Source organism: Protopterus annectens, chromosome 10.part0 (genome assembly GCF_019279795.1).
Source record: "Protopterus annectens isolate FY-2018-M chromosome 10.part0, PAN1.0, whole genome shotgun sequence".
NCBI lineage: Eukaryota > Metazoa > Chordata > Ceratodontiformes > Protopteridae > Protopterus > Protopterus annectens.
Genome location: NC_056744.1, coordinates 1,116,428,698 through 1,116,453,061, shown reverse-complemented (window position 1 = coordinate 1,116,453,061; position 24,364 = coordinate 1,116,428,698). Strand labels below are relative to the sequence as shown.

The window sequence follows — 24,364 nt, the reverse complement described above, 5'->3', positions numbered from 1 at the left end:
TGAACAGCTTTTAAATCTTCAACCTCCTTAAAGTAATTCAGGCAGAGTCTGATCCTACCAAAATAAGATGTTTTGTGTAGAAGTGCACTCTATAAAAAATGGAGCATTGTCTCAGAAATACTCCAATAAAAGACTATAAAGATAGTGTGAAAAGTGTCATCATGAAAGCCACAAGGCTTTTTTGAAACATATATAGTAATAAAAAAAGGAAAAATGTGTTTTTGAGTGAGGTACCTTCAGAGAAAAAAGAAGATACATAGCATCCTGAAAATAAAAGTGAATGCATAAGGATGAATAAATAGAATAATACCAATTAGAAATTAAAGAAGAAAGAAACAGTGACAAAACAAATGCTTGGCCAAGTAAAGGTTATCCAGTTCATTCCAGAAGGGAGATAGGTATTTTCTAGATATATGAAGATGCAAAGAAATATAAGACAGTGAAATTATATAACAGGTTTTGTATGTACCAGAGAAAAAGAGAGAATAAAATCAAGACTGCTAAATAAATAGTCATACCCACTACTGAACTGACACAGCTAGTAATAGCAGTACTATATTTTTAAAAATGGTTTAATTAATAGGTTATTTGTGTCATGTGGTACTGCACATTGAGTTAGTAGCTAAGGAAAACTGAAAGTGAATGTTTAATATGCTGTCCATTGCTTACTTTTGGCCTATCCTGATATTACATCTTGTCATATACACGATATTACAATTTGTGAAAAAAAAGAAAAGGTATTCGTTGAACAGAGTCAGTGGAAGACCTGATAAAAGCACAGTCCCATCTTTATCAAATAAAACTCTAAAATCAAGACACCAAAAACACAGCATTACCAGCAGCTAAGTGCAAGATGGCACACCTGAAATGAAGTTGTTGTTGTTGTGTCTTTCGGCTTTTTCCTGGTTAGGGGTCGCCACAGCGGAACTCCGGTCCGCTAATGATTGGCAGTACACTTGAAATGAAGTAATAATTCTTTTAATGACAATGAAGGCTTACTAGACCCAGAAAGAATTCCAACTGATAAAATGCCCCAGCAGTTTATTTATTTGCTTGCTTTTATTTACAGGAAAAGTCAAACCTTGTTATATTGCCAGTTTGCTCAGAAGACCAGTAAGAAAAGCTCCAAGAAGTCTAAAGATTGCAGTGTGTACAAAAATAATGAAGTTTGTTAATATGGAATAAACAGGAACTATCATACAATGATATAAAGTGTTAAGTCCTAAGAAGTGACACTGGTGCACATTGCATAACATCAGTGAGGCAGGAAATTATAAGTATAAATGTAACAACATCAATACACAGTAGGGAGCATAAAAAATAACGGTTGCTAAAGTAATATAATATGTGTTTTTATTTATGCTGATATGTGAACTTCTAAGAGAACAACACATATGTTTCTCCTGGGAGGAGTGGGCTATGCATTGACCTTACTAAGCCCTAAAAATCTGGTTAAGGAGAAATGGTTTAGTATATAAGAAGAGGAAATCTTGAATATTTTTATCCTGGAAATTCAAAACTGTTGCACATTCTTGTGTGATTTACATGTATTTTGAGGAAACTTTTAAAAGTAAGGAGATTATAAGACCCTAGCTGCTCTAATTAAAGAAGATGGGATTTGACAGGCTTTTAAGGCTCTCATTCAAGGAAGATTGTGGGACCAGATGGCCTTAATGCAGATCTCTATATCTGTGCAGTAACTGAGACCTGGTTCAAGGCTCCAGAGAGCATCCCTGCAATACCAGGCTACAACTCTTACCATAGTTTTCAGCCACCAAACCAGGACCAAAACACTAAAGGTGGAGGAGTGTCCATAGTCACCAAGGATATTCACACCACCAGGCTAGTTGCCCAACACAATGCGTCTGAAATTCTCCAGGTGCGACTAACACTAGGGAAGCCTGCAATCCAAACTGTAGCTTGTTACAGATCCCCCACCATGCCCCAAGATTTTCACTACACCTTTCTAAACATACCAGAAAATATTAAGATACAACCAAACACCCTAATACTGGGTGATTTCAACTACCCTGCCATTAACTGGGAAAACTAATCATAAACCAACACCTTTGGCCAACGGTTCTTGGAATTCATAAATTCCAATGCCCTGGATCAACTAATCCATAGTCCCACCAGGGGCTCCAGTATCCTACACCTGGTCATTACCAACATGGGAAATTAATGCTCCACACCTATGGTCACCCCCTCGTTGGTTAGGTCTGACCATAAGCTAATCACCCTTAGCATCCACATCCCACCAACACCCCACAATAAGGAAACCTCCACAAAAAACTTCTTCAAAGCCAACTTCATGCTACTTAAGTCAGAAGTGACAAACTTCATGACACCCATGCAGATGTGAACTGAAAGTTTGACTGCTGAATCCTACACTAAGGCACTGTATGAGCACATCCACTCATGCATGAATCATGCCATCCCAAATAGAACCAAGATGCTCTCCTCCAAAAAAAGGAAGCCAAGCTGATGGTCCCCTGCCATAAACAAACTTTACAACAAAATGAAGAAACTGTTGCAGAAAAGAGGAAAATCCCAGGATGCAAAAAACTCCCTTACCAGCCTCAGTAAGAAGCTGAGATCCCTCATAAAATCCTCCAAAGCTAGCTATGAAAACAAAATTGCCAAAGATTCCAAAGACAACCACAAGGCATTCTATAACTATGTTAAGAATCTAAATGGCAATGTTCAGATCTGCGCTGAGCTACAACAGAATGGGATTAAATATACTGATCTCAAGGATATTGCCAATATCCTGGCAGATCAATTCAGTGCCAACTTCAACCCCCTCTCACCCCCTAAATGGCCCATCTTGATACCAGAAGATTGCCAAATTCCAGTAATAATAGCCACACAGGTAAAAAAAACACACTCTCCAAAACTAAAAATACAGCATCCATGGGACCAGATGACATCCCGGGCTGTGTATTACATGAACTACAAAATGAACTGGCACCTCACCTAAGTGTCATGTGTAATCATAGCCTCACCACAGGCTTCGTGCTCACTGAGTGGCACACAGCTACAGTTATCCCACTCCACAAGGGGGGATCCACCTTGGATCTCAGGAACTACTGCCCTGACAGTCTGACGAGCCTGATCTGCAAAGCCATGGAATGTATTATCATGGAACTTATAAACAAAGACATTGGCAACCTTCAAACACTGGACCCGACCCAGTTTGGGTTTGTGAAGGGCTGATCTTGTCTCCTGAATCTGATTGACTTCTTCGAATCAGTCTCCAGAGCTGTGGACGAGGGTAAGGTGGTCCACACAGCCTATCTGGACCTTGCCAAGGCCTTTGACACCATCCCCCACTCTGGAATCATAGATAGACTTACTAATCTGGGCATTAATCCCTACGTCACTCGATGGGTTGCCAATTGGCTTACTGACAGAACCCACACTGTAAAAGTAGCCGACTCCAAATCCAACTCCAGACAAGTGACAAGTAGAGTACCTCAGGGTTCAGTCCTGGGGCCGCACTTGTTTGGCATCTAATTCTCTGAAGTACAGGCCAACACTAAGGAACTCTGGCTAACAAAGTTTGCAGATGATTGCAAACAGGGAGCCATTACTGAATCCCCAAATTATGTGGATACTCTACAAAAGGGCCTTACAGAAGCAGATGCTTGGTGCCAGAGCCATGGGCTCAAGCTCAATGCCAAGAAATGTATAGTTATCTCTTTTGGGTAAAAACATGTACCCGTGAATTACCACATAGGTGGCAGTACACTAAACATAGAGAGTGTGATAAGAGACTTAGGAACACAGACAAACAGTGGTCTCACCTTTGATAACCACATCGCCACAACAGTCATGAAATCCTTCTATATGATACACCTCATCATTAAGGGCTTTTCATCCAGAAAAAAGGAGGTCATTGTCCCACTGTACTCATCCCTCATTAGACCCATTATAGAATACAATGCCCTATTTGGCATGTACCTCTCAAGACATCTGCAACAACTGGAAAGGCCACAGAAATACCTCACTAAAAGAATCACAGGCCTAACACAGATGCCCTATGCTGACCACCTTAAAAAACTCCAGCTATACTCTGTCGCATATCGTGTACTCAGAGGTGATCTCTGCTTAACATACAAGGCCATGACAAACCCAGAGCTACTGGACATGCTACACTTAAAGAAATCCCAATCCCTCAGAGCCACACATTCCAGGGATATAAACCTTGTCATCACAATAAACAAAACATGCTGGAGGGATAGGTTCCAGACTCAGAGACTCCCCGAACTTTGGAATAGACTGCCCATACATGTCAAGCAGAGCGCCTCTTTGGACCTCTTCAAAAGGAACCTTGACGATTGGATGGGAGAAAGGAAATTCACCCCAGGGATCATGTGAGTTGCCTGCTAGACAGGGGTCCAGGAAAGTAAATAGTGTGGGAAGAAATAGCCAGGGAATTGTTATGGCTAGGCTTGTATAGGCCCTAGTGCCGATAGACTAGTACCAACCTATGAACCTATTAGTATGTCTCATAACCAGCCTTCTTGGTTGATTGTTTTATGCTTTTCAAGATAGGAAAGGGGTCTCTCCCTCTTCTAGCTCCTCAGTTATTACAACCCTTCTTAAGTCTAATAAACCTGATAAGGATTTAATTAAACCACACTATCGAAACTGAATAAATCCAAACGACAAAGCCAGTAGATTTTTCCTTTTATTAAAACACACCAAAACCTATCTAGCACTTCAGCTTAACAGCCTCCCAGGAGATAATACAAACAGAGAAAAAAATCTCTTATAAAGATACATCAATCACGTTAAAATTCACCAATAAAACAATTAACCAATTTCATCAACACTTTACAAAAGAAACTTCCAATTACACTCCTGGTTTAATCCACCAGGAAACAAAGTGTCATACTTTAAAATAAAAACCGCTTCTTTCGACAATAATTTATTTTTTAGACACATAGTGTTTATAGCTAAAACTTGTTCCAAAATAGTGCCTTTTAGACCTTCACATGACCCTCCATGTACTTCATAAAAATGGGTAGCCACGGGGCTTTCTAATTTTTTACTCCTTATATCACGAATATGCTCTTGTAGTCTAATCTTAAAAGACCTCTTACTTTCACCAATATAAAATAAATTACATGGGCATTTAAGAGCATAAATAATACCCACTGTGTTACAAGTATATTCCTTTATTGGTCTATATTTTATACCATTAATTTTATCAAAATATTTCACTACAAATGGACAAACAGAACAATTGCCACATGTCCAGATACCAACCCTACTAATTTCATAACTTATATTAATACTTGGTAAAGAAAAACTAGCATGAACTAACATGTCTTTTAAATTACGACCTCTCTTAAAAGAAATCAGAGGTAAATGACATATATTATTCAATTTATATCTTCCTTCTCTCAAGAATGGCCAATAGTATTTTATAACTGCTATAATGTCATCAGACAATACATTATCTGATGTAACAAAATACATTTTGTTACACTTTTGATCTGATTTTTCATAAAATGAACTAATATTATATTTATTCTGACATTTAGTATCCATTCCTGTACAACATAATTTTTCTAAAGCTTTTCTAATTGTTTCCATAGCATATCCTCTATTTTTGAACATCCGACAGGAGTTCAAGATTTTTCTAGAATATCCAGCTCATTACAAAGCCTGCTTACTCTTAACAATTCCCCATATGGTAAAGAATTCATAATATGTACCGGGTGGCAGCGACGTCCATCCAAGACATGTCCACCATCATCAAATTTTCTATGTATTCTGGTATACATTTTTTTCTGTTCCACATTTCCTTTTAATATTAAATCTAAAAAAAATAACTGAATTTCCACTCTGTAAACCTTCAAATTTTAAACCTAACTGATTAGAGTTCAAAAAATTCACAAAATTACTTATAAATTATCTACCTCCTTTACATAAAAAAATTAAATCATCTATAAAACTAAAATAATGAATCACATACTTTTTAAAAAAATATAACCTACACAAAAAAGTATCTTCAAAGTAACCCATAACCAAATTGGCATACATGGGGACAAATGGTGCCCCCATGGCAGTGCCTTGTATTTGTTGGTATATTTCCTGATTAAACTCAAAATAATTATTAACTAAACTAAAATGAATTAATTCTATAATATAATTTGACATAGGACTATTTCCCAGAAAAAAATCAAGAGCTTTTAAACCTATAGAATGTCTAATACTGGTATACAAACTCTTGACATCCAGCACTATCCAAAAACATTCTTCATCCCAAACTACATGCTTAATTTTATCTAAAAAAATCAAAAGAGTTTTTAATATAAGACTCTAAAGTAATCACAAATTTAGATAAATAATAATGTAGCATAATTCCGATATTATGTAAGAAATAATTTGTAGCTGCCACTATAGGGCAACCTGGTGGATTTGTAATATCTTTATGCACCTTAGGTAAGCAGTAAAATGTAGCCATAGTACACTTTTCTATATTAAATTTAACATCTACATCTTTTTTAGACAAATAACCAAGTCTATAGCCTTTCATTATAATATCTCTAAAGTTTGTTATGGCTAGTTCATATTCCGCAATACTTTATTTTATACACTTCTTTTGCATTCAAATGACTCATGCACATTTGTAGGTATTGTGAAAAGTGTAACACCACTATTTTATTACCCTTATCTGAGGGTTTAATGATTAAATCATTCCTTTTAGTCAAACTTTGTAATGCTGACCACTCTCTTTTACTTAGATTATAATTTACTACATTTCTACTCCTTTTAAATTTCAAAAAAAGATCATCCACCGAATGATGTACCATGACTGAGAAGTGAGAAATTCCCTCATGTTTAAAAGGCGGAATAAAAGTACTTTTGACTGGTACTTTAGTGGTGTCTATTAAACAATAAGCATTCATATCTTCACTATCTGAACAAAAAGACTCACATGTAAAACAACTTTCACTTAATTCAGAATCACTTTGTTCACTTTCTATTTGCACAGGCACATTTTTATCAAAATAATTAGACAAATGTAACTTACATATCAGTTGAAAAATTTCTGTACAAGTAACATGTTGTCTAGGAAGTGCTGTAGGTATAAATTTTAGGCTACAGCCTAACACCGCCATTTCACATTCACTTAAACTGTGACCAAATAAATTCACAACAGCATTACATCCTACATTTTCCACAACATTTTCCAATGACAATAGCACATTACAAACATCAATATTTAGTCCGTTTTTGGAGGTTGTCATACCTCTGATATTGTCCATCTCTGTAATTGTCTGTATGCCCTCTTTTCCTCGTATAGTAATCTCTTTGGTTCCGAAAATTATTAGGTAAATAATCAGGATCTTGTACCCTAGGTAATGAAGGAAAGTTAGCATCTTCTTCTAATTCACCCATACTACTGATTGCCTCAGAAGATACAAAAGAGACACTTTGTTTCAAATTAGTTCCTTTTCCACGCTGATGCTTCTGTTGTTTCTGCTGAACTAATTTCTTAAAGGCATAGCCGCTGCTTTAATCATGGATGTCTCTTTCCAACGTATTGATTTTCCTTTTTATAATGTCATTAGAAACTTCTTCCAATTTAACATTATAACTGCCTAGTATTAAATTAAACTGTTCAGAATTAAATTGTACAGTTAAATTATTACAGCAACTTTCTATGTCTTTCTTAATTTTCCGTTGTTTCACAGCATCTCTTTCAATAAGAATGTGTAACCTTTCTGTCACACATTTGTGAGCCGACTGTGCCCACCTAACTTCAAATTGTTTATCAGTAGCATCAGTAACATCAAATGGGGTGGTAGGTGTTTTAACAAAATATAACCCTCTTGGTGTTATATCTAGGTCAATGTATCGTTGTAGACTCAAGATATTAAAGTGCAATGAATTCTCTTTAAATAACATTTTTTTCAAGAGAATCTAATGATCACTGAATTTCCACTGAAACATTAGCCACATTAGGCCGACCTACACATTGAAAGGGGTTATGTGATCTTCTATTACCCCCTTCTTTCATAATTCGTTCCCAGTTTTTACCAGTTTCATTACTTTTAGAACCAGGAATACCTTCAGATTGTATATCTCTCGCTTCTCTCACTTCTCGAACCTATTAGTATGTCTCATAACCAGCCTTCTTGGTTGATTGTTTTATGCTTTTCAGGATAGGAAAGGGGTCTCTCCCTCTTCTAGCTCCTCAGTTATTGCAACCCTTCTTAAGTCTAATAAACCTGATAAGGATTTAATTAACCCTGCAAGTTGCAGACCCATAGCCCTCTCAAATGGGGGACTTAAATTCTGCTCCAGGATTTTGGTGAAAAGAATGGAACATACCGTTCCACATATTATATCAACATCCCAAGAGGGCTTTGTCAAAGGGAAGTCCAGTACACATCATTTACAAATTCTTTTTTTATATAATCAAAAATTATCCCACGTACTAGAACCAGAAGTAGTGTCAGTGACAGATTTTGAGAAAATAATGTGATTACATCAGCTGGGAGCACATATAGGAGGTTATGAAGATATGAGCTTTCTAGGCTAGCTTGTATCAGCTGAGCAAACTAATATGTGGTCCCAATATCAAAAATTCTTACCTTACAAATTGTCATTTATCACAGGACTTCCTATTGCAAAAGGGAACAATTCAGGTGTGTCCTATTTTATATGCTTTTTCTGTTAGTAATTGAACCCCTTAGTAAAATCATGAATACTTCCAATTATTTTTTGGATGGCCCATTTATGGAGTAGAAACCAAATTCCTGCTGTTTGCTGATTACTGTTTTGTGCTTCCATAGGATCTAGTGAGAGGTATATCATGTATCATATCCTTATGAGACTCCTTCCAGTTGGTGTTTGGACTCTGCTGTAACCACCACAAAATTTGTGCTGATTCCATTTAATGCAGCTGCCATGCAGCTTAAAGCTGGAAGTCAAGAATTTGTTTCCCCTGCCTGAATGGCCTTCTTTATATTTGGGTATTCTATTGTAAACATAGCTGATTGCAATCTTAAGAAAATCTGGGATAAAAGTTGTGTATGGGTCTAAAGTTGTTAGAAATTGCATTGTCCTTCATGGGTTGAGTATTTGTGGTTAAGATGTTTTTTATACAATTGTTATTATTTGTCTCTCCTTGCTGTTAATCTCCTCCTACAAATGGGATGACACTAGGATGTGGATATCCAATTTTGTGTCACACCTACCAGGCTCTGAATTAGTACTGGAACTCTTTCATTGGTGTTTCAGATCTAAGGCATTTTCACTGGGTAAAATTTTCCAAGAAAGTAGAAATATTCCTTGCATATGGGCTAATCTAGAAACTCAGGCAATTCACAGTAACTTACCCTGGACATTAAATTGGAATGTTAAGTCTCCTTTGAAACATTAAAAATCCTAGAATACTATGTGAGATATGTTTAGAGGCTTATAAATGTTTATTATAAAATGTTACCCTGAGTTAAGCAATTCCATATCAGAACGTAGATGGGGGAAGGTTTGAGAAATCAAAAATGGGAGCAAAAAGGTTTATATACTAATCTGATGACCATGCTCATCATCAGGTAGATGGGAAGCAAGTCTTTGTTTCCTTTCAGTATATTAGGGAGAAATTACCTCTGCATGAGATGTATCATAGCTATTTGAGCATTGGGAATGCAGTAATGTCCTCAATATATTCGTACCATGAACATGACCCCATTTTCTAATTGTGAGCAAATGTGTCACAGATGGTAAAACAGCTAAGGTCTGCATTACCTCCTAAAGCTTCTACCATTTATAAACTTTTACTCAGGGGAGCAAGAAAGAAGGTGAAAAAAGATATAAAGGATCTGGTTAATGATCTGATTCATAATAAAATTCATTAAACATAATATAAAGTCCTATGCTTAAAACTAAGGCATTGCCCACATTTTTTAAAAGCAGGTGTTATTTCTATTTAACTGGTATTGGGCCCTAGAACATAGTATTCAAAAGGGATTTATCAAAACTATTCCTGTGGAGGAAGGGATTTATCAAAACTATTCCTGTGGAGGTTATACATTAGCAGATCATTCCTCACTGCACAAGGTTTGAACCTGCCAACCATTCAAAAACTTGTGGAAATGTGTTGCCAAATCAATGTCCATAAATATACCTTGCTCTGTTGAACTGTCCAATTTTGTAATATATACAAGCAATAATGCCTGACATAGTGTGTGTTAATGTGCAATGAATGTCCACCCAGGGGTGCAGCGTTGGGCCTCTATACCCCTGGAAGAGCATTAATTACACATTAACACACCCTGGAGGGCATTATTGTGCTTACACAAAGGGGTCTCTGTAAAATTGTTGTGTTTTTACTTACTTATGTATTTTTTAAGTACTATTTTATTTTTTTATTATATTTCTGATGTAAAATAGTTCCTCTGCCTACTGTTTCAAACTTGCTGTAGTATATGTTAATGGTGTTGGAGGAAGCATTTTACATCAAATATATATAATAAATAATATAGTGCTTAAAAAAATGTAAGCAGTGAAACAACAATTTTACATACAGCCCATTCTCTCACCCCTACACACATACACAGTCTCTTCTGCTTTCACACGCATACATATACACACACAGTCTCCTCTTCTTTAATACACACATTCACTCCAAGATCAGTCACACTCTATTGATCTCTCTCTCACATAGTCTCCTCTGCTTACATACATGCATTGAGTCACACATCACTTTCACTTTCTCTCTCACTTGCATTAGCTCTTTCTCACACACACAAACGCGCGTGCACATGATCGCACACACAAACACACACACACATACACACACACACACACACACACACACACACACATGCACACATGCACACGTACACACACACACACACACACACACACACACACACACACACACACACACACACACACACACACACACACACACACAGTCTCTCTGCTTTCATGGACGCATTCATCCACACATGCAGACAGAAACATAAATGCACACTTCTTTCGCTCTCTCTCTCGCTCTCTTACTCTCATGTGCACATACACTCACACACACACACACACACACACACACACACACACACACACACACACACACACACACACACACACACACACGCTTTATTTTATTTTTTTCTTTTTTATTTTACACTTGCTAAACAGCAAAAGTGCAGCTTAGTGAGCATAAAATAATGGCTCACTTGATCTCACTTTCACCAACATGCACACATACCATCAAACACAGTCATAAACAAACACACACACACCCACCTACTTTTTTTTTTTTTTTTTTTTGTTAGTTGTTTTCTTTTTTATATTTTACACTCACTAAACAGCAAACGGGCTGCTTAGTGAGCATAAAATAATGGTGGCTGTTCTGTTTTTTCAGTCCGAGCTCCATGGCGTCTTGATATGCTGCCATAAAGTGTCGGACTGGTTCTTCTCAGTGGGCATTACTTGTACATTAAACCCTGCTGTAGAATGCTTGTTCTCCAGTCAGGGTGCTGACGTGCAGTAAGGCCATTGTCTAATGCATTTTAAACCATTTGGGAAAAGAGGTTCAAATTGTCACTGTTACAGCTTGAGACTGTTGCTCAGTCTCACATTGCACAAAAATGGAAGTCACCACAGTCTTTCAGTTGGCTATTATTAAAAGACTGGATATTTAAGTTCCCTCATTGTTTGATGTAGTCTGCTATGCTGTCTCCAAAGGAAAATATCTCCTTACCTCAGCACAGCCACTTCATGATTTTTTTTATCTAGTCATTTAGATTTCCTATACATAAAATGAGTTGCAATTTATTTGAAATAGAAAAAGTACCTGTCAGAGGTTAGAATAACACCATATATTTTCCCTTTCAAAAACAGGTTACCTTGCCATTTCCAGCTGCTCACAGCTTGTATACTATGTGAAATATGTCAGACTTGATCACAGTAGGTACAGTATGTCACTGTAAGACATGATTAATTCAACAACTGCAGAAAAGATAAAGAAAAGAAAAAAATGCTTTAGTAAATAAAATATCATTTGGCTCCAACTGAAATATATCTGTCCATGATCATTTCAAAAAACACACATCTGCTTGCATGAATGGAAATTAAACAGGATGAAACAACAACCCCCAGGATTCACGAAGCCTCCGTGTAAGAGTTATAACTCTTACACGGAGGCTGCAGTTAAACGGAGTGATGTCAGCATGCTTTGCATATTCATGAGAGCATGCTGAATCACACCTGAGTCTAACACGGTCCATGTAAGACAGTAGGGGGCGTGTCCGTAGGCTGAGCCCTGCAAGTGGACATGCCCCCAGAAGTGTAAAAGTGCCCAAAGTAAACACCCACAACAGAGTCCACGGAAATGTGAATAAACACAACACAACACATGCCCCCACAGACTATGAACATAAAATATATATAAATGAACATGTTATATATTTTTTAAATTAATAAAGATGTTTAACCGTGAGTCTTTGCGCTTGTTTCTTGGCATGCCGTAAGCGCAGCTACAGTTAGCAGTCAGTGGGAAAGCATATAAGAACTAAATATGCAAAATAAGCCAGGAAGCAATAGCGTAGCGGTAGAGATGTTGGCTGAAGAGCAGGCATTCATGGTTCGAGCCCCCACAACACCAATTTTTTTTTCAAAATAAGCAGGAAACAAGTCCCTGACAAATATGTACACATAAAACCCCAATATATGTAAAATGTAATAAAATAGCCCATTTATATTGAAGACATGTGAGGTAACAAAAGAAGAAAAAATGCCAGATGTGCTCATAGCTGAGCTACAGTTTAACAGAGTGAGTGCATGTGCCCGTAGATGAGCAGTGGTTTAACTGGCACAAAATGAGTGCCCGTAGCTGAGCAGTGGTTTGACATGCTAAATCTATGTGCCCCTAACTGAGCTGAGTGTAATATGTGTGCCGATAGCCAAATGAGGCTTAAAGCAGCGTACCCGTTTTGCGAGCTGCGCACCACGCAAACAAGCTAACCGACGGGCAATGTTGAGCAAGCCGTATCAAAACTGCCTTTACACAGACACACCCCTCAGCATGTCTAGACAGTCATGAAAAATAAAAAGCGGTGGCCAGGTTCGAACCCAGGATACTATACACCATAGTCAAGGTACAGAACCACTAAGCCATGACAGCAGTACCTGTAAATGCAATAATAGCTAATATATAGGAATGAATACAAATTAGAGCATGACAATGCAGGTTTACTGAAGTTGATACAATTCCAAAATGGCCAATCACAGATATGTGCGGGAAAAACAGACTATATAAGCCCCATAGGTGGGAATAAACAGCATAAACGATTGTAGAACTGACCTACAGGCAGAATGACAGGAGTAGGAGAGGGTAGTCGCTTTCGAGCGCAGAGGTGGGGTGTTGAGGAGTCCAGGTACATGGTCTGGCTCCTAGTCCATAATCATGAGGCCCAACTCATGCAGGGCCAGGTCCTCTGGGGAGCATACAGGGCTGAGGCGTGGGACCGGTTGGCTCATGATCTCACCAGTGCCACAGGGATTCCAAGGACTGGTGAGCAGGTCCGTCACCACCATGCGGACCTGAAGAGACGCAAGCAGGACCAACTGAACCTTTGGATCCAGGAGGCCCGGCAAACGCCCAACGCCTCACTACTGATAAAAGTAACATTTAATTATGTATGTAAGAAATTAAACTAGCTGATATTATGGAGATGTGTATTCCAATATTACTTCATTTATATTACAGCTGCAGGTGTCCGTTCTGGGAACCGCATTGCCTATGGCGATAGGCTGGTGTGGTTGCGCCACCAGGCAGGTCAGTAATCCACTACCAGTAACTGTAAAGAAATATAAAAGTATGACAGTCAGCAAAAGAGTGCAGTGTAGTCAGTAAGGAATAAAATCTGCAAGTAACAGTGTGAAAGTGTATGCAAGTATTGCTTGATTACAAAAGTGTTTTCAGCCTGTAAGTTTAACCTAAAAATGAAACTGTCCAACATATATTCTGAAATAAAAATGCCCTGCCTGTAAGAAAATAGTACACAACCTGCAGCAGGCTGAAAAGTATAGCTGCAGAAGATGATGAAATCACATGTGTGAAATATATCCCTGTGGAAATACTGAAACATGACAGAAGTGAGACTGCTGGAAAGGATTGTAAGAAATACTGGTAAAACATGTCAATAAAGCCTAGAAGTACCATCCTGAATAGTAAAATGAAAGCAAGTGAGAGAGTGTGAGAAAGTGTCATGAATCCAGCAATACAGTAGTAATAACCCCTGAATAAAGTATACTGCAGTCAAGACAGAATGAAATGCATGTGAGATTCAAAACCAAACAGCAAAATCTGTTCAAAGTGTTGCTGCATCTGGAATGTGTATCCCAAAATCTGGATATGTTGCTCTCAGTCTGCAATATGCAGATAGGATGTTTGTCTGATATACCAAACATTCACACTTGTCTACAGCTATATAAAGCAAATGTAGCAGGATGATGTAGCTGAACAAAGCTAGATATGAATGTGTATGAAGAACCATAAAATGTATATTGATGTTGCAGTAACAGTCCTATCACCAAGTTGAAATAGTTATCATATAGGAAACTGTAGTTAGAACAGTAGTGTGTATATAACTGTAGCTATTAGAAATGTACAGCATATGTATTGTTATTCGAAGGTGTTAATATTACTTTCTTCACCCCACCATATAACCACATATAACCCATTCCACGTGAAAATGGTATGTGCAATCACAATTAACACCCCTGGACGTGTGTCCTGTTGGGTCATATATATTTGCATGTCTGTTGATGCATCTGCCCTGTTCATACATCCACACCTGATGGCCTGTTGCCATCAATTAACCCTGCATGTTGTTGGACTGTGTATTTCTGTTCAAATTATGCATGTGTTATGCACGCTGTTCAATGGTGTGAATATCTGGGTGTTTGGTTAATGTGAATACTAATGCATGCTGTTACAACTAATTGTGAATGGTATTATATGTCACTAACCCAAACTGTCATGACATAATGCAAAACGACAGGGAAGGTGGGTTCCAGCGGACCCACCTCTCCCACCTCAGCTGGCGAGTGCACCTGGCACTAGTGCCGAGTCCGGACCCTCCTCCAGTGGCCCTGTGCCACCTGCGGGTGAAAGCGCTGCAGGGGATGGGGCTCGCCCCCCCCTGCAAGTGTGGCTGGAGGAGGACCACCACTCACCCTCCATAGCGTCCGGACTGTGGTGCGTAGGGAGATTCGGGACTCTGTTCTCGAGCCCCTGCGCCAGCTCGAGGCACGGGTGGTGCAACTACCGGGCATGCCTGTTGCCCCACCTACACAGCCCCCAGCACATCCCCGTCCTGGGCAGTGAAGGAACAGTGGCAACTGCCTATGGGTGGGGATATCAGTTCCACTTTTGCCATCTGTGGGCTCATGGGCACTGGATATCCAAACCTCCGTCCCCGTCAATTGTGTAAGCCCCCCACACGTGTCATACACCACCCCTGTATGCATCTTGTTTGTCTTGTCTGTTTACCTACCCAACCTACCTCCCCAGCTGTACCGACTTCCTTCACCTGACATACCACTCTCACCTGAAAAAAAAAAAAAAAAAAAAGGGCACTCTGTATCCACAAAAAAATTACGCCCCATACATAGCTGCCCATTCCGCACACATGTCTACTGGACATGGAACCTATCAATTACAATTGGCTGTACAACAAGTATTATTGTTGTCCTGACACCTCTCTCAGGGGTGGAAGGTTTCAAATGTCACACCAAATTACATACATATGCACAGCTGTTGCTGATGAAGAAATGGTTAGCTATGGGCCTTACCTACATCCCTCCTGCACATCCCAAGCTTGTTTCCCTACTGTCTTACCCTCTTTGTGACCCCTTTTTCACCACTTTCCTGTCTCCCCATTTTCTTTTCTTTCAAAGATAATAGCGGTGTCTTGCAAGAGTATGCACGTTTAAGCGGTTGTAGCGGGTGTCGCTGAGCTAACCGCCAGTGCGCATGCATGAGCTCCGCGCAAACCAGCGCTAACCCGGTTACAACTGCTTAAAAGTGCCTTAGTCACTTTGATTGACAGGTCCTGTACTCAGCTCAAAAGCAAAATAAAATCCCACTGTGAGTCCCGAACCCAGAACCTTGGAAACAGTAGTCTGCATGACTTACCACTAAGCCATGACTCTTATACAAGAACATTGTGCTAAAATAAATATATCATGTAATAGTAGGAATGAATGTAAAGGGAATATAGATGTGTAGTACACAAAGCATGCCATTTAGAATTACTATCAAAACTAGTGGATTTCCATAATAGTAGTGTGTGAACAGAAACAGCCATGCTAGTTGGAAGCTAGTAGGTAATAATGTCACTATAGCACCTTGCAAGCCACACACATACTCACAGCAGGATAAGCACTGCCCATACCCCACAACCTCTTACAGGAACACATCTGGACCAAGTAATAAAATACGTGGAGCAAAGGCCCAAAACCAGGGACACATTACAAATAATGTTACAACAAACGCAGACAGTTCAGAGTAACAGGGTCTGCACTTTGTGGGATGTTTGGAAGGGTATGCGGTCTGAAACTTGAATGTTTGTCACCATATTCTGACTTGAGGCCAGAGTGACTTGCCAGAAAAAGGTGTGCATGAGATATTGACCAAAATATGAGGCAGAAATGTGGACAACCTGCAAATATCTGTACACATGACGGGTCTGACACCACCATATTTGAATAGTTAAGAACCTAGACATAGCAACAGTGAATGACTTACAGGGATGCCCCACAGACCCCATGTGAAATGTACAAACAGTAGGCAGAAAGGTGTAACACATGCAATGGTAACTATGGAGTCCTGAAAGTATTCATCACTTGCATGGCAGAAAAGTGTAGTAATACATATGCTCATGCTAACCCACAGTCACAACTGCAGCATACCAGACATTTTAATGGGTGTACCCCACTGATATGTACCATTCCATGAGGCACATAACAGATGAACCTAAAAGTCTCTGGGGCCTGCTCAGCAGCATACTCAAATACCCTAGTAGATGTCAAGGCCCACACCATGGCCAGACCACACTGCATGCTGTAACACCCTAGCAGATATAGCAAGCATTCCAAGGTGTGAATGTACATGGAAAATAGGAAAGCTACAGCAGCACACTACAGTCAAGACACCTAGCAGGCATACAAGTAGTGACTGTAAAGGGCAACTATTGAAGCCTTAGCAACAAAGTGCAAGCAAAAGTGAAAGGAAAGCACACACACACACACACACACACACACATTAACAGTCGTAGTAGTTGTAGGTGTCAGTGTACATACACAGTTAGTACAGGAAACTGGAGAAATGAATGGAGGAATGTTAATCTACAACACAGCTGGAAATATGAGAGAGATACCAACCTTTACACTCACAGAACACTGTCCACAGCATAACAGCATGGTCCCTGCCCTTAAAATCTGAAAGGGCTACGCCTATCTCACATACCCTTTTATAGCACTGTTCTGAAATCACAGTGAGAACTGCAATCAGTAAACAACTGGCTACATGCAATTAGCAAATGCTGGCTAACAAACTGGTGCAGAGGCCATCACATGGGTATATGCAGATACCTACAAAAGTATGCTGTACTCCCAGTCAACACATGCAATACTTTCATTGCACCCTGAGAAGGACGTGAGAGACAGACAGAGAGAGAGAGAGAGACAGAGACAGAGAAAACTGCAATTAAGCAGACACAAACAAATTGTTCAGCAACAGTTACCTGAAAGCTGACAACTGGGAAGTGGAGCAGCAGGACAGAGAACCAGACGGCAACACAAGCAGCTGTAACAAACACAGGTAATGTAAAGTAATACTATAAAGGTCTACATACTGTGAACCCTCCATATGTGTCATTGGTCTGTATCCATATGTATATGAAGATGTGTAAAGGGCAGGGGACATACAGCAACTATCAGTGAAGGCTGTACATACATTTGTATGTGAGAGCATCTATGTGCACATATCAATGTTGGTTGATTGTAGGTTGTAGTGCCATGTACAAAGTAGGTTTCACAGTTATGTATGTTTAGCAGTATGTTAGTGTGTGTATACAGTATGGTAGACAAATATGTTGATATACCTGTCTAACATATGGATACGTATGTATGTCAACATATGTATGTGCATATATATATATATATATATATATATATATATATATATATATATATATATATATATATATATGATATGCATATATGTATACATACATAGAGAGAGAGATGTAGGAATACATAGACAGATGTAGATAGAATATTGTACAAACATATCTATGTAATGCACACATACAGATATAGATATATGTAGATACATATACATAGACAGACTGATCTGACTATCTACAGGTATGACTGTATATGATGACCTGCAACACAGCCTGTCCCACCCCATCTGTCACTCTCATCCCATCTGTGCCCCCCACATCTATAGCAATATATGTACATCAATATATATATGTGTATATGTATACGGACATATATATATATATATATATATATATATATATATATATATATATATACATATAGATATATCTATATCTATCTATCTATATATATATATATATATATATATATATATATATATATATATATAGTGAGAGAGAGAGAGAGATGTATATAAATTCTGAGTGAGGCACATGTGTACAGATGTATTGCAACAGGTGCCTGGTGACAAAGGCATGGAGTGAACACCAGTGTCAAAACTGGAGTACCATACCACATTCCAGATCACCTACACCAGTAACCACCAGATATGTGATTGGCTGCCCGCCACTGCATGTGTCAGGGGTGAACAGGATCATAAATGTGTACAATAGTGGCCCCAATGATATTTACAGTGGCACACTATCCCTGGAATACCTGCACATGGTATGTGTCAGCAGACATGGTGTGTCAGCTATGGACATGTAGGTCGGTCTACTGTTCCACACCACATAATGGATGCCATGGTATGGACCTCACATGACAGCTACAGATATGGAGAAGGACACAGTGACATGTACAACACTGTGACAATGCACTCAAACACATTACCAATGCACAGTGACTGGCAACACCACAGAGTACACATATGCTACCCACATAGAGGTTACCAATCCCGGATTTACATATGTAAGTCACACCCATGACAGATGTCCAACAACCATAGTAACACCTCACACCATCCACAACCTAAATGTCTTCTGTGTGTCGTCCATGCCACTGCAATAGAGTGCACATGTGGAGGTAAGAGTTCCTACCCACAGATAAGACATACCCTGCAATAAACCACACAGTGTTAAGAAGCAAGACTCCCCATGAGTACATGTCACACATACCCCTGCTGAATGTTAGTCAAATAGGTAATATGCCATATGAGTCACCCTGTGTAACTGTGTGACAGCAGCAGGTACCATCACACCACACGTGTCACAATGGTCAGGGTAGCAGAACAGTAAGCTGCTGTAGTCTCAGGGGCAATAGCATATTGTATAGTATTGTATTGTAATGTAATGTATTGTGTTGTATTGTATTGGTATGTTGAGGTGCCTCCTTCGTGGAGTGGAACCACTGCTGCTGTGCGCCAGTGTACAGGTACATATCCTGTAGTCAGGCTAGTGTTACGTAGCACTTCTATATGTGTGTTTAGCTCCTGTCAGAGTTTATGTAGCATGCAACTGGGGATACCATCAGGTCCCATTCATGTTGTGTATTCTGCTGTCCTGAGGGTGGCTCTCACCTGGACATCTGTGATGACAGGGAGGTTACAGTCAGCTGGGATAACTATGTCTTATGTTGGGGGAGAGGGCGGGGTGACACCTGCACTGAACCTGTCTGCCACAATGTTGTCGATATCTGTGGTGTCAGTGAAATATTTGTTGTTGTGTACTAACTATGGGCATAGAGGATGGTTCCTGACCAGGTTGCTAACATAACTGAAGAAGGCCTTCTGGTTATCTGTAGTGTCCCTCTTGATTTCCCTCTCAAAGTTGCCCATGGATTTTGTATGATGGAAAATAAATCCTTACTAGTGCTGCTCAGACATGCCCTCCCTTTATGGAATTATGCTCTGTCTTGCAGTAGCTTCCATCTTCTGTAATACAATTTGTCTATGGCTGGGGTCCACCAGACAGGATGCTGTCCCTTTGTGGAGAGTGTCTTGGTCATATATGGGATTGCATGATCCATGCATTCTCGGAGATGTCTGTAGAAAGCAATTGTGTAGGGGTCAGCATTGTGGGTTGTATCTGCCACTGGCCCAGTGGGCTGAAAGGATACCATGTCACTGTTACAAAGTGTAAAGTTTGTATCTGTAATGTTATGCACTATAGTTGTTTGTGCTGGTGGTGGAGGTGGGATATGTATATCCAGGGCAATCAGTGTGTGGTCAGCTCACAGTAGTTGATGATGTAGGTCATACAGTACCTAGATACAAACCCCCAGAGTGAGGAGGTGCTCTTGACCTGAATCAGTGTTCTGACTGCTGGGGTTTGGTAGTATGTTGTATGGAGTGTGCCAGGTACTGTTGCACAGTTGCTGGCTGAGCACTGATACCTGGCCATCTACATGTGTATCCACCAATAGACAGACAGATGCTACATATGTGAGATATGTTGTATCATAACAGTCAAGTAGCATGTGTAGTATGTGTGCCAAATTCTGCTGACATATATTGATACCAGGTTATTTTCTTTCTCAGGTACATGGCCCACCAGCGGAATCCCACCTACTCCACAGCTGAGGATGAGGAGATACACCAGAGCCTGGTGTGGGATTATGCAATACTCTTTTCCCGCACCAGGAAAATCAGCAGGAGAGGGCTGCACTGTGGCAAGACCTTGTCCGTCGGGTAAATGACATAGGCACGCATAATAGGACATATGAGCAGGTACGACATCACTGCAGTGATTTAATCAGACATGTCCGTCAGCGTGCGTCGGATATCCACAGGCAACAGGTCGCCACAGGTGGTGGGGTGGCTACACATCCCCCACTCACCAGACTGGAGGGACTACTCATGAGTGTAGTGGCTCCAGTCCGCCAGCAACAACAGCAGCAGACATGCATTATGATGGAGGCTGGAGCCACGCAGCAACAATGCAGTGAACGTGCAGGTAATATGCCATATGTATAGTTGACTGTTGTGTACACTGGTAGTTAATGCATGTGTGAGGTGTGTCCTTGGTTTGTAGCTGTCACCATAGTATTTAATGTGCAAGTGTGATATCCTCAATATTAGCAGCTGACCTGTGAAAGGCGACTGTTGTACTACTGACCTGTATCATACTCAGTAACAATGGCACAGTTGTGCCCACTGACATTAGTTTCTTCACGTCTGCAGGACCCTCTGGTATAACAGCAATGCAGCCTATCCATGCTGGTGAGTGTGTATTAACAATTCCTGTAATAGTGTTGATAGTAATAGTACTATTTGGCTCACTTAGTAGTGCTCTTTGTATGCATGTAGGTGTGTCTGTGTCTGTGTGTTGATATCATGCATATTGAGTACTGTACAATTGTGTGAAACTGTGTGCATGTGTGCATGTATGCATGTGTGCATGTGTGCATGTGTGCACCTGTGCATGTGGGCATGTGTGCACCTGTGCATGTGTGCATGTGTGCATCACTGGTAATGTGTAGACATTGTAAACTGTGTTTCCTGTTTCCCTCCCACAGGTTCTGTTGCTGCTCTGGTGTCATGTAGCAGGGAACCTGAATCAGGTGTCGTGGGTACTGATAATGATGACATCTGTGTAATGGCACAGGAAAGTATGCCAGGGTCCGCCATTGGTCAGCCGATTGACAGTACACAGCTGTCGACCCCATCAATGAGCACAGTTATCCTGCCAATACACCCTTTGTCACCAATGTCCCTAGGTGATGGACAGCATACAGTGAGCATTGACCAGGGTAATGTGGTATCTGTGGCACATGCCTCCCCACACAGCAGCCATGGGCATGGCCCAGAGATGGTAACACACAGACAGATGTCCAGGGGTTCTCGTGGGAGCATCCGTGGGCGTACTGCCCCTGTCAGACGTGCCCACAGAGGTCTTACAACCTCAGCTATGTTTCGGGCTGTCATGCAGGCACAGTCACGTATGGAACGGTACACCAGACAGGGTCTGAGGGAGCTGACAGCATGTCGCACAGCCATGACTGACAGTATGCGTGACATTGCGGCTGCCATCCGTGATTTCACCAATGTCATAGACAGACATTGTGGGGACATATTAGACCGGTTCCACAACTACATGTCCATGAGCCAGGGCGATGGTGGGCGGTTGAGGTGTCGATGTGGCCGTATGCCAGCAACAGCAGCAGCTGGCAGTCGTCGTGGATGACAGCAGGGCCGCGGCTGCCCCCGTAGTGCCAGCAGCAGCCCCAGCAATGCTGGGTCTGTGCTGTCATCAGACCACCCCAGGAGACCACGTGCACGTGGCTCTGGCCAGGCCCGACAGGGATCTGTGTCCAGTCAACGAACACCTGCTTCTGATGACAGTACCCAGTCTGGGTTGGTACTGGATACGGTCCGTAGCACCCCTGCAAGGCACAGGTACCGTGTCCATGGCCAGAGACACTGATCTGTATGACCTGGCAGGTACAGTCTGTGGCTGTCCACAAACACCAGTATATGGCAGCTATGAGGTGGAACTGTGTGCATCCATGCACACATGCGAATTGACAACACCTAGGGCTACCGCATACACGCACACACTGCATCAACATTGCCCCACCTTCTACTGCTGTCCCTCACCAACACACATACACATACATGTCAATTGGTGGTATCGGTGGCTGACTCAGGCATACCAAGTTCACACCCTGTGCATATGATGAAACTGTGCCACCTCCTGCAATCTGTAACAACTGTGCAGGTACAGGTTAACATGTTGCTGATGCACAGGGTGACCACATAGATGTGTAGTAATAGTATCATGTTGTTAACAGCACTGTGTGCTGAATTAATTGTGGGTATATCACAGCATGCCTGATGCAGTAAGTGTGTGGTTGTCATGTCCTGTTGTCTACACCCATGGTAAGTACCATAGTGTATCATCTGCACATGTTGGCATACTGGTGGTAATGATGTCAACAGAAGGCTACATACATAGGTAGCACAGGGGATAAGGTAATGAATGTAGTAATACACAATGATGGACATGTAAATTGCAAGCGGCATGTTGCCCACACTGGACTCTGCAAGCAGATGTTTGAGGATGTTGATATGTGTGCAGTACTACACGACTGGTACAGGACACACAGGAGCACCCTAGCACTGCATGCTCACATCTCATACCATGCTAGACAGCCCCAACACACATAACTAACTGTCACAGGAGGGAGAGTCCCCATATATGTCAGGGATACTGTGGTGGCAGGCCAGGTAGCATACATCCTACTAAGTATGGAACCACTGAGTGAAGGCTCAGTGTCTGTTATTTGACATGTGTATTACTGCAGGTATGAGCACATGGGTTTCCATCCAGTTATTGTACTTCCTGACAGTACATGGTCTGTACACTTGTGTGCACTGAGACTGGACCCTAGCCATCTGACCCATGTATTTCCATGTACATGTGCATAGTGCCTGCATATTTGCAGTGTTACCTACTGGAACTGGTACAGCTTGTTTGTTGTACAATGGACTACATGCAGCCCTGTTTACTGTAGCTTTGTTTGCATGCATGTTTGCTTGCAATTACCCTGGAATACTGATCACACCTGCAATACATAGTTATAGAGCTTCTGTGGACTCCTAGTGCCATCTGCATAGCTTACTATATGTATGTCCATGTCCCACTTGACATGATGTCACTGTTTGTCCTGTTCACATGTACATTGCCTGTGACACAGTGCATATGACTTACCTGGCATGTGTCCACGTGAGCAGTCATATATGCTACTGCTAACTAATCACAGGCACTACACCTTCACATATTCATCTTCTGTTGAACTACCTGCTTTGCTAGGGACGGCCTGCACCTGTCACCCCTGGGCTTTCAGATATTGGCAAAAGCTCTTGCTACCCCCATAGTGCCTATGTTAGGCAAGGCTCAAATGACAAACCCACCTTCATAGGTATCACAAGGGATAAGAAACTAAGAGTAATGCTACCCAACGCCAGAAGTCTAAACCTCCAAATGCATGCACCCAAAACATTCGTTGGCATGGAGAACATCGATATCTGTGCAGTAACAGATGCCTGGTTCAGGGCTACTGAGAGCACACCAGCACTACCAGGTTTAACCTGGTTGATTTCTTTGAAACAGTCACCAAGGCCATTGACGAGGGGAAGGTGGTTCACACAGCCTACCTGGAC

At 40.8% G+C, this 24,364-nt stretch overlaps 1 protein-coding gene across 2 annotated transcripts in view; it reads right to left on the bottom strand.

Annotated features, from left to right (window-relative positions):
• The window catches only part of LOC122813502 (UDP-N-acetylglucosamine transporter-like), a 683,641-nt gene that overhangs the window by 411,510 nt on the left and 247,767 nt on the right, over positions 1-24,364 (bottom strand). The window contains exon 1 of one of the 2 annotated variants that reach the window (XM_044085848.1): positions 11,877-11,971. The exons of the other annotated variant lie outside the window; for it this stretch is intronic. Coding sequence (XP_043941783.1) covers positions 11,877-11,884 — 8 coding nt within the window. The 5' untranslated portion in view covers positions 11,885-11,971. Of the gene's footprint in view, positions 1-11,876; positions 11,972-24,364 lie in introns of those variants that run through there. 2 annotated transcript variants of the gene reach the window in all.